This window comes from Lonchura striata, chromosome 6 (genome assembly GCF_050655825.1).
Source record: "Lonchura striata isolate lonStrDom1 chromosome 6, ASM5065582v1, whole genome shotgun sequence".
NCBI lineage: Eukaryota > Metazoa > Chordata > Aves > Passeriformes > Estrildidae > Lonchura > Lonchura striata.
The window spans coordinates 25,385,142-25,398,379 of record NC_140708.1 but is presented as its reverse complement, the minus strand read 5'-3'; the positions used below and the strand labels follow the sequence as shown (position 1 = coordinate 25,398,379).

The 13,238-nt window shown below is 54.0% G+C and overlaps 2 protein-coding genes across 12 annotated transcripts in view; both read left to right on the top strand.

Moving 5' to 3' along the window:
• EXOC6 (exocyst complex component 6) overlaps positions 1-2,813 on the top strand; it is an 87,388-nt gene extending 84,575 nt beyond the window's left edge. For 6 of the 11 annotated variants that reach the window (XM_085582546.1, XM_085582542.1, XM_085582540.1 and 3 more), the window contains 3 exons: positions 786-898; positions 1,195-1,206; positions 1,686-1,956. In XM_085582546.1, coding sequence (XP_085438672.1) covers positions 786-898; positions 1,195-1,206; positions 1,686-1,818 — 258 coding nt within the window. In that variant the 3' untranslated portion in view covers positions 1,819-1,956. Of the gene's footprint in view, positions 1-785; positions 899-1,194; positions 1,207-1,685 lie in introns of all 11 variants that reach the window. The other 5 variants (XR_014956146.1, XM_077784642.2, XM_085582541.1 and 2 more) reach the window with 2 other exon arrangements.
• Positions 2,814-3,408: 595 nt separating this feature from the next.
• On the top strand, positions 3,409-12,002 carry CYP26C1 (cytochrome P450 family 26 subfamily C member 1). The gene is made up of 6 exons (XM_021539956.3): positions 3,409-3,615; positions 3,691-3,915; positions 4,041-4,316; positions 5,923-6,078; positions 8,476-8,982; positions 9,248-12,002. Exons 1-6 carry the CDS (start codon positions 3,424-3,426, stop codon positions 9,608-9,610), a joined length of 1,719 nt encoding a protein of 572 aa, XP_021395631.1. The 5' UTR covers positions 3,409-3,423; the 3' UTR covers positions 9,611-12,002.
• Positions 12,003-13,238: the final 1,236 nt, after the last annotated feature.

Sequence of the window (13,238 nt, the reverse complement as noted above, 5' to 3'; positions counted from 1 at the left end):
GCCCTTGTTAGCCCTCAGCAGCAGGACAAGGCCAGGCACCAGACGCAGGGGGAAGCTGGGGCGCCCCGCCGTTGACGTCAATGGCAGTGGGGCCCACTGGCCCGCAGGTAGCCGTGGGAAAGGCATCCCCGAGCGGGGCTGCCTGTGCCCTGGCAGCCTGGGCAGGGTGCCCAGCGGTGCCTGGCCTGCACCCGGTGATGGTGGAGGGGGAATTAGGCTTTCAGGGCTGTGAGGGCGCTGGCTGCTGGAGGTTTGGCATTGCATCTGATTGTAAAAGCAGGCTGGTTTATTGTTGAACAGCAGCTCTCAGATTGTGAGTCCAAGACCTGATTTGAAACTGCAGCCAAGTGTAGTACTGTGCTTGGAGACTTTTTGTTCTTCCAGTGATGTATTTGGGTTTGTTTGGGCCAGAAGTGTGCCCAGGGCCTGGCTCTGAGTTTCAGGGGTCACTCATAATGGAGACTGCAGCTAGGAGGCCAGGAGGTGTTAATTCACTTTAATTCGACTACCTGAACCTCGTTTAAATTAGTGTGAGAAGCAGCAGACACGAGCATCCCTGTCTTGCTCCCCACGGTAAAGCAAGTTCCTAAATACTGAAGTGTGAAGCCATTAGCATCCCCTCCTGGGGCCAAACCCGCACAGCCGAACACGGAGGGAGGTGAGGGACGTTAAAGAAAGAAATGGGCAGGTGAAGGGGGGGTGATGGCTGGGCTGGGCGCGGGGATGCGCCCGGCCTCTCTCCGCAGAGCCTCCCCGCACTCCCTCACCCGCCTCTCCCCCCGCAGCTCCTGGACCTCTTCATGGTGTGGGACTGGTCCACCTACCTGGCTGACTACGGGCAGGCCACCTCCAAGTACCTGCGGGTCAACCCCAGCACGGCCCTCACGCTGCTGGAGAAGTAAGTGCGGAGCTGCCGGCGCGGGGAGCGGAGCGGCGCCGGAGCCGCCCTGCCGGGAGCGGCGGGGCCGGGCTGCGGGAGCGGGATTGCCGCTCCGCGAAGGGACGCGCTGAGCTTCGGCCGTGCTGAAGCCGATGCGAGCGCTTCGGGCGGCCTGGCGGGCGGGCAGGGCACGCTACCGGCAGCCCGGTACCAGCCTGCTTGTAAAAACCGCATCAAATCACGTTGCGGTTTAAATATGCTTTCTAACAATGTTTTCTCTCCTCTCCTGCCTGCGATGAAAATGTCTTTTGCAGAGTTCACAGAGGGTATGTATCGCCTATATTGTTACAAAATATTGTTTCTGTAACTTACTTAATTTCCCGAATTTCGTTTTTATATCCGTTGGTGTGGGAAATCAGCAATATACATGCCCATTATTGACGGTGAACAAAATTCACCCATTCGCCGAGTCTGAATTTACCATGGAAGCAGATGATACTAACGGGTTTTCTGACTTGCTTCTCTCTTAAGGCAATTAGTAGGATCAGGGTCCAGCTGAAGGGGTACTTGCTTAATACTTACAGGTTATTTGTGAAGTAGTATTTGTTGAAACGAACACATTATGTATTTCTGCATTGCAGAAGTTTAATTTAAAAACACAGAGTGAACAGGTTTTGTAATCTTTCAGTTCTTATTAGCAGAAGGATCCAAAGAAGAACAGTAGTAAACCAACCTAAATATTCGGATTTTTCCTTTTCAATTTACGTTTCTAATGTGTTTGTCATTTGCTTTTTTATTTCTCTAGAATGAAAGACTCCAGCAAAAAGAACAACATTTTTGCTCAGTTCAGGAAGAATGACCGTGACAAGCAGAAGCTAATAGAGACTGTAGTAAAGCAACTTAGGAGTTTAGTAAATGGTATGTCCCAGCACACATAGGCCTCTTAAACTGACAGAATCTCATCACACCAAGAGGTGCTTCTTATCCACTATTTCTACTAAGCAAATGGCGATACCAGTTAGGGCTTTTGTTTAACCGAGGAAAGGAAAAATGCAGTAGATAGATTGTACATGTAGTCTTCAACAAACAATTCTTTGTACGTATTTTTAATGGGTCGAATACTATTTTGTATATTGTAAACAAATGGTGAAAAATAAGGTTGTACAATAAAAACCAGCTCAATCGTATTGTACATGGAACTGCTGAACTGTAAATATGTTATTTAAATATCTGCAGATATGGTGTCCAAAATTTTGCTCTGAGTAGGAATTATTTTAGAAATTATCTCTTAGTTGCTGTTTTCTGGTTGAATCCTAATTTAATGGTTTTAAGCATTGAGATACTTGTGTTTCAGATGCTGCTTACTGTTTTCCTGCATTAAATGTATATTAGCCCTAAAGTGATTTGACATAATTTTGTATACCAGGTTTTGTAGTCTGGAGGTATGAAAAGGTCTTCTGATTTTTAGTACCTTTGAAAACTACCTGAGAACTAGACTTGATACTATTTAGCATTAGGACTTACAGGCTTTGTTCTTCGAAAGGGTTTAATCTTGAGGTTGTGAATGTAAATAATAATTTGATTTCTTTATAATGTGACATGTTGTTTCGTTTTGGTTTTGTTCCTCAGGGTTGCTATTTCTAACTGTACTTTTGTAAGATCTCGGGTTCTTTATCCCAGGTTGCAGTAAGGAATAGGTTTGCCGCTGTTGGTTTCGTGCCGCATCTGTTAGTTCGCGCTTTCTCCTGCCAGCTCCATCCCAACGATTAGCATTTTGTCCCACTACCGGTCTCTTTGCACTGTCCCCTCTGGCTGTTTTAGACACTAAGAGAATGTCTAACAAATACAAACCAAATGGAACGTGTAAAAATAATGTACATTTTCGCTGTATTTTTAAGTTATTGACGGTCTAAATACAGTAATATAAACCTCACCCATATTCCTGTTTAATTTCACACACCGAAACACACCTCGGAGCTGGTTTGGCGGGACCCGTGCAGGTCCCGACTCACCGGTGATTCACGGCGGGTGCGGGCCGGGGATCCGCGCGGCCCCGGCGGCGGCTGCGGGCCGGGAGCGCTGCAGGGCCGGGCAGCCGGGCCTGCGGAGCGGGGCTGGGCGCTCCCCGGTCGGGGAGCCCGGGACGGGACTCGCTACCTGGGCAGGCTGCCGGCGGGGCGGAGCGGGTGCCCCGCTCGCAGGAGCGCCCGGAGGAGCTGGGCGGGGGCGGGAGGGGCGCCGGGCCCCAGCCCCGGGCTGCCCCGAGCCCCTCGGCCGCTGTCCCCGGGCCTCCCGCGCCAATCACCGCACTTGGCCGCGCTGCTTAAATATGCAGCGGATACGTCATCTCCGAAGGTGGATCGGGCGTAAGTGGCCAATATCTATATAAATGTGGCCGAGGGGCGAAGCGGCAGCAGAGGCGAGCGGGGCCGGGCGGGCCGCAGCCGGCAGGGCCCGCCGCGCAGCGCCCGCAGCCGAGCCCGGGGCGCCGCCGCCCTGCCCGACAGCCGCGCCGCCCGCCCCGTGCCCGCCGCCGCAGGAGGATGCCGGCCGGGCCCTCCTGGCCCGAGGCGGCGGCGCTGGTGCTGCTGGCCCTGGCTCTGCTGGTCACCCTGTGCCGGCACCTGTGGGCGCTGCGCTGGAGCCTCAGCCGAGACCGCGCCAGCGCCCTGCCCCTGCCCAAGGGCTCCATGGGCTGGCCCTTCTTCGGGGAGACTCTGCACTGGCTGCTCCAGGTGAGGCGCCGGGGGACGGGGCGGGGTGGGAAGGGGCTGGCGGGAGCCACGGGCTGACCCGCAGCTCGTCCCCAGGGCTCCCGCTTCCACAGCTCTCGGCGGGAGAGGTATGGAAACGTCTTCAAGACCCACCTCCTGGGCCGGCCTGTGGTGCGGGTGACAGGCGCTGAGAACATCCGCAAGATCCTGCTGGGTGAGCACACGCTGGTCAGCACACAGTGGCCCCAAAGCACCCAGATCATCCTGGGCTCCCATACTCTGCTCAGTTCCACCGGTGACCAGCACCGCCAGCGCCGCAAGGTGAGCCCCACAGCCACCCTGACAGGGCACACAGCCCAGGCAGCATCTCCGGCCCAGCCCTGGGCCTCAGTGGCATATGTGCTCCCCCTGCTTTAACTACCTGCCTCTCTTCCTCCTTCTCCTAGATCCTGGCCAGAGTCTTCAGCCGTGCCGCCCTGGAGAGCTACCTGCCGCGCATCCAGAAGGTTGTGAGCTGGGAGCTGCGGGGCTGGTGCATGGAGCCAGGCTCTATCGCAGTTTATTCCTCCGCTAAAACCTTAACTTTCCGCATTGCAGCTCGCATTCTGCTGGGGCTCCGCCTGGAGGAAAAGCAGTTCAAGGATTTGGCCAAAACTTTTGAACAGCTGGTGGAGAACCTCTTCTCCTTGCCCCTCAACATACCCTTCAGTGGGCTGCGCAAGGTACTGCTGCCTGCACTGCTCCCTCTGCCCAGGGCAGGGCCTGGGCCCTGGCAGCACAGACCCCCTGTCCCTAGGCCCACCAAGGGACATTTCTGATGGGCCAGGACATCTGCAACATCCCATTCTAGGTCTGAGGGCTTGATGTCTTACCTACCCTAGCTAATTCCCCTTCTCTCTGCACTTCTCACCTGCTCCTGGCTGGCTTTCAACACCTCTGGGCACTGGCTCTAACTCGTTGTACAGTGTAGGGCTCCTCTTCTCCCTCATCCCATATGTTGCCTCTGGTGAGTCCATCATGTCTGGCCCTGTCCCATCTTATCCCATCTGAGCTCATGTCAGCCCATGGCAGAGGGGTGTGTGGGCATAAGCACAAAGAAAGGTGGGCACAGCGCACCTCAGCTTAGCACCCCTCCGAAACCCAGGCAGCCTGGGAACTTAAGACCCTCTTATGGTCCTCAGTCCCTTGTAATCCAGCAGCCCAAAGACAGTCCAGGGACAGTCTTCTCTGCCTTTTTCAACCTGCAGTTTCTTCCCTGCTGCTCTGCCCCGCTTTGCCTGCCTTTCCACACTCCTGCTCTAGGTATGGGTCCTGTGTACCATTCTTCCTCTCACATTTCTCCCTCCTCTGCCTTTGGATTCTCCACCCTTACCATAGCTGAAGTCTCCTGTCCACTTTAGCCCCTCAACTCTTACTTTCACTGTCTCTGCCCAGTCGGATCACGTTACCCAGCCAGTTCCAGTTCTCCCTCAGCCTCCCTGCTACTCTTCATCAAAGCTCTTGTTTTCCCTGTCCAGTTTCCCTTTACAGGTTGTCACCAGTATGAGCTTTCATCCCCCCTGCCCTTTTTAGGTCAGCCAAAGCCTGTCTGGCCCCAGACCAACATCCTTAACTTGCCTTTAAGTCCCCTTGTCTTTCTCCTCACTCTCTGCCCGGTTTATTTTGTCTAATCCTTCCCATCTCAAATCTAAGCCTTTTTATCTTCTTCCCAATATTTGGCCATGGCCATTTTTAATTTCAAATTTCTGGTCCTTCTGGCTTTTGCAGGACACATTTTTTTTTTTTGTAGAGAGTCATACACTGTGTGATTCCATCCATCCCACTTTGCAAAGGCATTGCTGATCACTTGCTGAGATCTTACTTGAGTGTTTTGCTGCACTGGAGTGCTTCACACCTGAAAATGATCTGACTCTGATTAATGTGTCTTTATCCACTATATCCTTGTAAAACCATTCAGGCCTTGCTGTCTGGACTCAGTTTTCCTGTTACCTTCTCTTATCCCTTGGAATAAGCTTCTTTTGGATCTGACACAGCTGTAGACTTGCTCAGTGCAGATGCCTCTGAACTTGGTAGCTTGAGTTTACTGCTGTCTTTTCCTCCCAGAGAGTTTCTTGGGACTTGTTGCATTTGATTCACAACAGCAGGGCAGCAGAATGTGCAGCATTTCCCCCCAGACTGCTGCCTCTTGCAAGGCTCTGGGGCTGGACAGCAGATTAAACAGTTCTTGCTATTACAGGGATTAAGGATCACTACACTTGGGTTCCCCTGGTCTCTCTAGAGAGGGGGGCAGTTCCTAAGGTTCTCTTGAACTGTGTGTGCCTCTCACAGGGAATCAAAGCACGGGACATGCTACATAAGTTTATGGAGAAGGCTATACAGGAAAAACTGCAGAGAAACAACCCAGAAGACCACAGTGATGCTCTGGATTTCATAATGAACAGTGCCAAGGAGCATGGCAAAGAATTCACCATGCAGGAGCTAAAGGTAAGGAGAACCTCTGCCTTGCAGTGCCACTCCTGACTCGGTGGCTGTTTGAGAGACGTGGGCTGGGGGCCAGGCAAGGTGCGTGTGGGGACCACCCCCAGCTGCTGGCTCCTGGCCCCCTCTTACCAGCAGTGAGGACACAAGCTCCTACACTCCTCACACTCTTATGCCCTCATAGGCTTGTGTCTCTTTGCATTGGAAGGGACTCTTTTAAAAGGGAATGAGTGCCCCTTCTACTTTTCCTCTTCATGGCCACCAGCCTTCAGCCTGATGTAGGATGCTGGTAGGGTTATGTGGCTGTGTTAAGGCTCTGCATGTCTGTGCACTCAGTAACCTCCAGGACACTCTCTTGGGAAGTATACGAAGCTACTTGTGTGCTTCTCAGACACAGCCTTGCTTTTTGTTAAAATTATCTGGAAAGACAGTTTTCCCAGAAATTTTCCTGAATACACTGTGATTTGTGTTGCTGCCATGAACTCACCAGGGCCCTTGAAATGTAAATGTCATTAAAAAGATGTTGCTTTGCCAACAATATTGTTTTAAAGTATTTTAAACTTTAGAAAGATTTGAAAAACCCATCCTGCATAATAACGTTGTCACCGGCTGGGTGTAATGCTGCCCATTCTGCCTCCCAGGACAGGGACAGTACTGGTAAAGAAACTTGGGGATATCCTGCCTTCCAGTCACTGGTTCTGCTGGTCTTGTAGAAGCAGGGAGGGAAAGTTGTGACAGCAGCTGTGACACAAGTTCTGCAGCAGCACTGTCAGAGGTTGATGCAAAGAGCATAAGGGCTGTTATTTCAAACCTAAGAGCTTGCCCTAAATTCCTTGCATGCTATTGAAATGTCTTGGGGTTTAATTGCATGTGGTGGAACTGAGAGGTTTCTTTTCATCTGTGTCTGCTACCTTGTGAATGTAAAAATTGCTGCTAATGCCTGCAGGAGGTGTGATAGGGGTTGACAGGAATCTGTTGTTCCAGGGGTTTTATTTCAGCTGAAAGATGCCCTTGAGAGCTGCTCTTTCGCAAAAGCATCTAGACCAGCCAATATATGGCACTAGGGATGGTAGCAGTCATCTTTGTTACATTATCCTTAATTTTATCAGATTTGAATCCAAGTACCTTCAATCTTCAAGTGTTCTCTGTGTTTGTGGGTTCACCTCTCCAGTACTGGTTGTGGCAGAACAATTTAAAGTCCAGACACACTCATGTGAAAGGAAACTGCTCTGTGTCCCTGGGCTTGAGCGGTTAGTGCTCACTCCTCTTGCCTCCTCTTGCTCCTCTTTACTCCTAGGCTGGAGCAGTTAGTCCTCTGTAATACCAGTCAGGTTCCAGGCCTTCCAGGGGGACAGCTCCTGGTACTCCTGCCTTTGGCTTCTTCTTGGCTTTTGTCTCTGGCCTGAAGCCTCAGCACTCCCAGCCCTGTGCTATGGAGCCACTGGCACCTTCAGATGGTGCCGTAGGTTTGAGCATTATGGTTGCTGTCAGAGACCTGTCATGCCATGAATGAGCTCCTGGCAACCCTTAACTTTTGGGAAACTGTTTGCAAAAGTTGGTCAGAGGGCGCTGCAAACAGCTCCCGGCAACCTGGCATGAGCTGTTCCATATAGACCCTGCAGACAAAGGCTGGGAGGCTGCGAGGGGACTTTGGGCAAGGCACATATTACAGATTTGACTGTGCTGTGGTCCATCTATCTGAGCTGATTAATTTCCTAACTTGTTACAGATACATCTGCTGTGGAGATACTGGGAACTCTGCTGTGCTTCAGGCTGTACAGCTTGAAAAGCAAGTCCTTTGCCTGGTGTGTGCTCCCTGAAGTGCTTCTGGCTACAGTACTTCCCAGGCTGACCTGCTCTAGCAGAGTGGTCTTTATGCTTTTGATTCTTGGCTTGAGTATCCTCCCAGATAAGATCAATCATAACTGGAGATGGATCAAATGCAACCCATTTTAGCTGCCAGCACATCTAGAATTTGTGCATAAACCATTGCCCATATCCACTGCCTGGACAGAAAAGTAAAAGCTGGGTGCAGAGGGGAATTGGCAGATGATGATAAAAAGCATAATACTTGAAATGGACTTCACTCAATGTGCTATAATGCATGCTAAAGTGCTGCCTTGAAATTGGTAAATCTTGTGAGGAAAACTCAGAAGAGCTGGATTGGAGGTCATGTGTACTCATTCCAGCTGTGGTTCTGCAGCAGTCACGTGGCAAATGGATGTCCAGTTCATATAGAAATACTTTGGTCCCTGCCAACCCAGGATGAGTGCAGGTCTGGGGAGAGCAGAGTGGAGGCCAGGGCGCCCTGCACAGGGGCGTAACCTGAAAAAGGTGAGAACAGTCTGAGACACAATCACTTTGAAATGTTATTCAAACTTGTCATTTTTATTCCTCTCCCAGGAATCAGCAATTGAGCTCATATTTGCTGCTTTTTTCACCACGGCTAGCGCTAGCACCTCTCTGATCCTCCTGCTACTGAAGCACCCCTCAGTGATTGAAAAAATAAGGCAGGAGCTGATGTCCCATGAGTTGTACCAGCAGAGTGAGTGCTGCCCTGCAGGACCCTGCCTGGATACCCTGACCATCCAGAGCAGGGACAGAGAGAAACCACTTTCCCACCCCATGGCCAAAGACATTCACAAGGACCAGAGCCAACCCCCAGCCCCAGTGGAGGAAGATTCCCTCCAGCCCAGTGCCCTGCTGGAGCCCACTGTCCCCCGGAGCACGCCCTGCCCTGGCCCCGGCACCCCGGCAGCACCGGGGCAAAGCTGTCACTGCACCGCAGAGATCAGCCTGGAGAAGCTGAGCCGCCTGCGCTACCTGGACTGTGTGATTAAGGAGGTGCTGCGAGTGCTGCCCCCAGTCTCCGGAGGCTACAGGACGGCACTGCAGACTTTTGAGCTCGATGTAAGTGCCTCACACTCTGGCAGGCTGGTAAAGAGCTGCTGCCTGCCGTTGTGAGCAAGCACCCTGTGTCCTGCACAGTGGTGGTGCTTGGCAGTGGAGCTCACCGGGAAGTATCACCCAGCAACTTCTCTGGGTCCCACTTGGGCTGGGGAGAAAAGGAACTGTAGAGCAGGTGGGCAGTGCAGTGGAGCTGTCTGCAGGCACCTCTGCTCCAGTAGCACAGGTATGTAACAGTCCTCTCCTCCCTCTTCTCTCCCTTTCCCAGGGCTACCAGATCCCCAAAGGCTGGAGCGTCATGTACAGCATCCGTGACACACACGAGACAGCTGCTGTCTACCAGAGCCCCCCCAGCAGCTTTGACCCAGACCGCTTCGGTGCCAGCCGGCCAGAGGCTGCAGGCCGGTTCCACTACATCCCCTTCGGTGGAGGGGCACGGAGCTGCATTGGGAAGGAGCTGGCACAGGCCATCCTCAAGCTGCTGGCCATTGAGCTGGTCAGCACAGCCCGCTGGGAGCTGGCCACCCCTGGCTACCCCACCATGCAGACCGTGCCCATCGTGCACCCTGTCGATGATGGGCTGCAGCTCTACTTCCACCCCTTGCAGCCCAGCCAAGGCCACGAGGCCTGAGCCAGTGAGGGGGGCACTGCTCCCCTCAGCCCTGGGGCCGATGCCCCTCCACAGCTGCCAGGAGCAGGCTTCTGCTGTCACAGGCTGGGAATGCTACTGGGTCACTGCCAAACAAAACCTTAAAGGTCTTTCTATTTTTTTTCTCCTGGTGTACAGGCTGGTAGAGTGTGCAGGGTGCTGCAGTAGGGTGTCCTGCAGAGTCCCACTCTTGAACACTGGGGCAAACCCTGCTGAAGCTGCTGGCAGGGTGTATATGCCATGGGGGCTCATTAGCCCCTGCCCCATACAGGCCCCCAGCTACCAGGGATGGGGAGCAAAACTCCCAGACCCACAGCTAAGACTCCCAAGGTTATCTCCTGTAGGTGTGTTATAGGAGAGGCAGGACAAACATCCTGCACACTTGTAGCTTTTTAGATGAAAAAAGAGGGAAAGTGGAGGGCTCTGCAGGAAAACACAGGGCCGGAGTTGCCCAATCCCCAGCATCAACTCTAGATAGAGTAATAGGGTGTAAAGTGCTTTTTATTGTAAATATTTAATCTCATTCATGCACTTCCCATTAGAGCTGGCACAAAGAGGATATCTCTCATTCACCCACTCATAGTAGCTGTGTATGTTGTGCTTGAGCACTGTGCTGCTGCTTGGGGTCTGCACTGAAGCCATCTCTGAGGTCCCCCCAGGATATTCTCTCCAGCCATAACCTGCCCGTGGGATTGGACTGAAGCAGGGGGAGGGGGCTTTGGGGAACAAATGTTTAGAAAGGAGACGTTTCTGAATATGTCTGATTTGTGGTAGAAAGTCCCTTGTTCCTGATGATGCTTTTCACATTGCAGAGGGGACATTTGCAAGGTGACACAGGCTCTGTGGTAGCTGGCTGGCTGGCTGGCCAGACTGACTGTCCCCTCTGTCAGCCCAGGGAAAGTGTCAGGACAGCAGTTCCATGCATCCATCCAGGGGGTGGGGGGTGGTACCCGAGGCTAACCGTGGGTGCTGAGGGCACCCTTTTAGATGGCTTTTGAGTACCCCTACAGGATATTTCTCTCTCATGTAAAATAAAATGGAGTCCTGTTGTTTGTGTACTGCGAACAGAGCTGGGCCCAGGTCCTTGATCTGCAATTATGTGTTTATACGTTTCTTTCAGCTTCACTTCTACTCCCCACTGTTGTGCATTCTGTGTGAATGCAGTGGGAAAATAATCCTCTTTGTCCCTCTAGAGCATCCCATGCCTGATGGTATCATGAGCTCTGTGTGAAGAACCAGTTTGACCTGTGAGGGCCAAAACATGGCACGAAGACAGTGTCCCTTTGGAAAGGCTCTGGGGAGCTCTCCAATCTCCTGAAACTCTATGATCATTCATCATAGCTTTGCTGCTAGAGATGGCCTTGCCCTGGCCAATCCTCCTTGCCTGTCTGTGCTGGGGCACTGCAGCAGGGCATGTGCTGGCATTTACTGTGCAACAACCACGCCACCTCGGGCAGAAACCTGGCTCCCAAATGTGACAAGTCAAATCTGGGAGAGGTTGAACTGCAGGGCTGAGTTAAGTGCTATTGGCAAGCCGACCCTGTAGTGAACCAGAGCCTCTGGCCCTCCTGACCTTGTCCTGAAAGGTGAATCTTTTTGCCTATCAGAGGTGAAATCAGTAGATGGTGGCTGCAAGTGGCAATGACTAACTTTAATTAGCAGGAGCTGCTGGCTGGCTGAGACCTCGGGCGATTCAGGGTCTCACCGCGGGCAGGGCTCGGGCAGGGCTGGGCCTGCAGCGTCCCGCACCCTGTGCAGGAAGGTCAGGGCTCCTCCAGCAGCGCACTTTAAAATTACCCTGAGCGCCAACAAGCCCGCTGAAAAATGTAACATGAATCTAGTTAAAAAAAAAAAAAACAAAACAAAAAGAAACTGATAAACTGATTTTGTTTGCAGATAAACACAAGCATTTACAAATGAAGTGTAATAATTGTTACTTGTAATCAAAGTTTGTTCATATTAGGCTGTTAATTTCTTGACCCCCTTCCAAGATGTTTTTAATTATCCCATTCACTCTTTACCATTTGATTCTTTTCAAGCCGATGGCTGGGGAATACACAGCTGGGAAGATAATAAAGCCTTCCTGTGGCAATTATCGGTGCTCAGGCCACCGTATCTCGTTATTTTGATAGACAGTGAACTTGGCGCGGTTGCCGGCCGGGTTCACGCAGATGTCACGGTCCGTGTTGTAGGTCACAAGCAGGTCAGCGCCCGGCAAGGGGAGAGCGCCGGGTCAGGGCGCGGCCGCCGCTCCCGGCCAGCGCCGGCCGGGCTGCGCGGAACCGGCCGGGCCGCGGCGAACCCCGAGGGGCTACTGCCCCCGGGCCGGGGGACTACCCTCGGGGGTTCCCTCCTGGGCAAGGGGCTGCGGCGGCGAGCAGCCCCGCTCCAACAAGCATCGTAAGAAGAGGGCGGGTCTCGTGTGATGCGTTGATTGTTAGAAAAATAATAAGAAGTGACATCACCCTCTCCCCTACACAGACACACACACAAAACTTCCAGCGTTTATTGAGCTTGTCTGGGAACAAGAAAGCAAAAGTAACAGGGTAACCGTAAAGAAAAAAAAAGTGTATTGGCAGCAGCCGTGGTCGGCGGAGAGCTCCGCGCCCCGCAGCCGCGGTCCGCGCCGGGTGCCCCTTCCCCAGCGGCCGGCGGCTCCTGCCCGGCACCAGCAGCAGCCTCAGGCAGCGCAGCCCTCCCGCTGCCCCGCTCCCGCCCGGAGCCGCCGCTCCCGTCCGGAGAGCAGCGCCGGTGCCCGCCCGCCAGCCCCCTCTGCGCCGCGGCTGCAGGCGGGGAGCCCGGCCGTGCCGAGCGCCTCTTCCCGGCCGCGGCAGCCCCGACGGGATGCCGGAGAGCCTCAGGCGAGGGCGGGCAGTGGATGCCGGGGAGCTGGGAACGGCGAGTTTCGTGTTTCCTTTCCGCTCTCACCTTCTTTTCCCTCGGTGACCCGCGCTTGAACCTGCATCGGGAGGCTGAGACGGACCGCTGCCGGCGGCTCCTTCCTCCACGGCCGGCAGAAATACAAGCCGTGCCTTTCGAGGTGAACCAGGGGGCAGCGGAGGCTCCTCCGCCGATGCGCTGGCACAGCTGCGGCTCCGCTCAGGGAGTCTCCGGGCTGCCCCGGCACGGGGGACCGTCCGCTCCGGCTGCCCCACGGTCCCGGCCCGGTGTCTCCCGGGTCCGGCCGCCGTTCCCAGCCGACGGCGGTGGCGGGCGGACGCAGGAGCTCCGCAGAGTGCATCGGCGCCGGGAGGTAGCGCCGCGGGGTAGGTGACTCCGGGCTGCCGGGTGCCGGCGCGGGAATTTCTGGGTGTAACCCCTGGTCTCGAAAGAGCATCGGCGATAAATCCGAGGACGAGGAGGCGGTGGTGGCCGACCACCGGCTGTCAGCTGTCGGCGGCGTTCCGCAGCCCACTCACCGAGCGCGGTGCAGGGTCAGGGAGCCCGGAGCCGCTGCCGCCGCCCCCGGCAGCACCTTTCCTTCACCGGCAGCGGTCTGCGGCGGGTAGGATGCACTACGCAAAGCAAATAGTTAAAGATTTCGAGGGGAGGAGCCAGGCCGCAATCCGCAATTAAAGATGAACTTTGGGTGAACTAATTTATCGGACCA

Coding starts and splice junctions, on each gene's coding strand:
- CYP26C1 (XM_021539956.3), top strand. CDS start 3,424: ATGCCGGCCGGGCCCTCCTGGCCCGAGGCGGCGGCGCTGGTGCTGCTG. Junction 3,616..3,690: donor CTCTGCACTGGCTGCTCCAG/GTGAGGCGCCGG, acceptor GCTCGTCCCCAG/GGCTCCCGCTTCCACAGCTC. Junction 6,079..8,475: donor TCACCATGCAGGAGCTAAAG/GTAAGGAGAACC, acceptor TTCCTCTCCCAG/GAATCAGCAATTGAGCTCAT.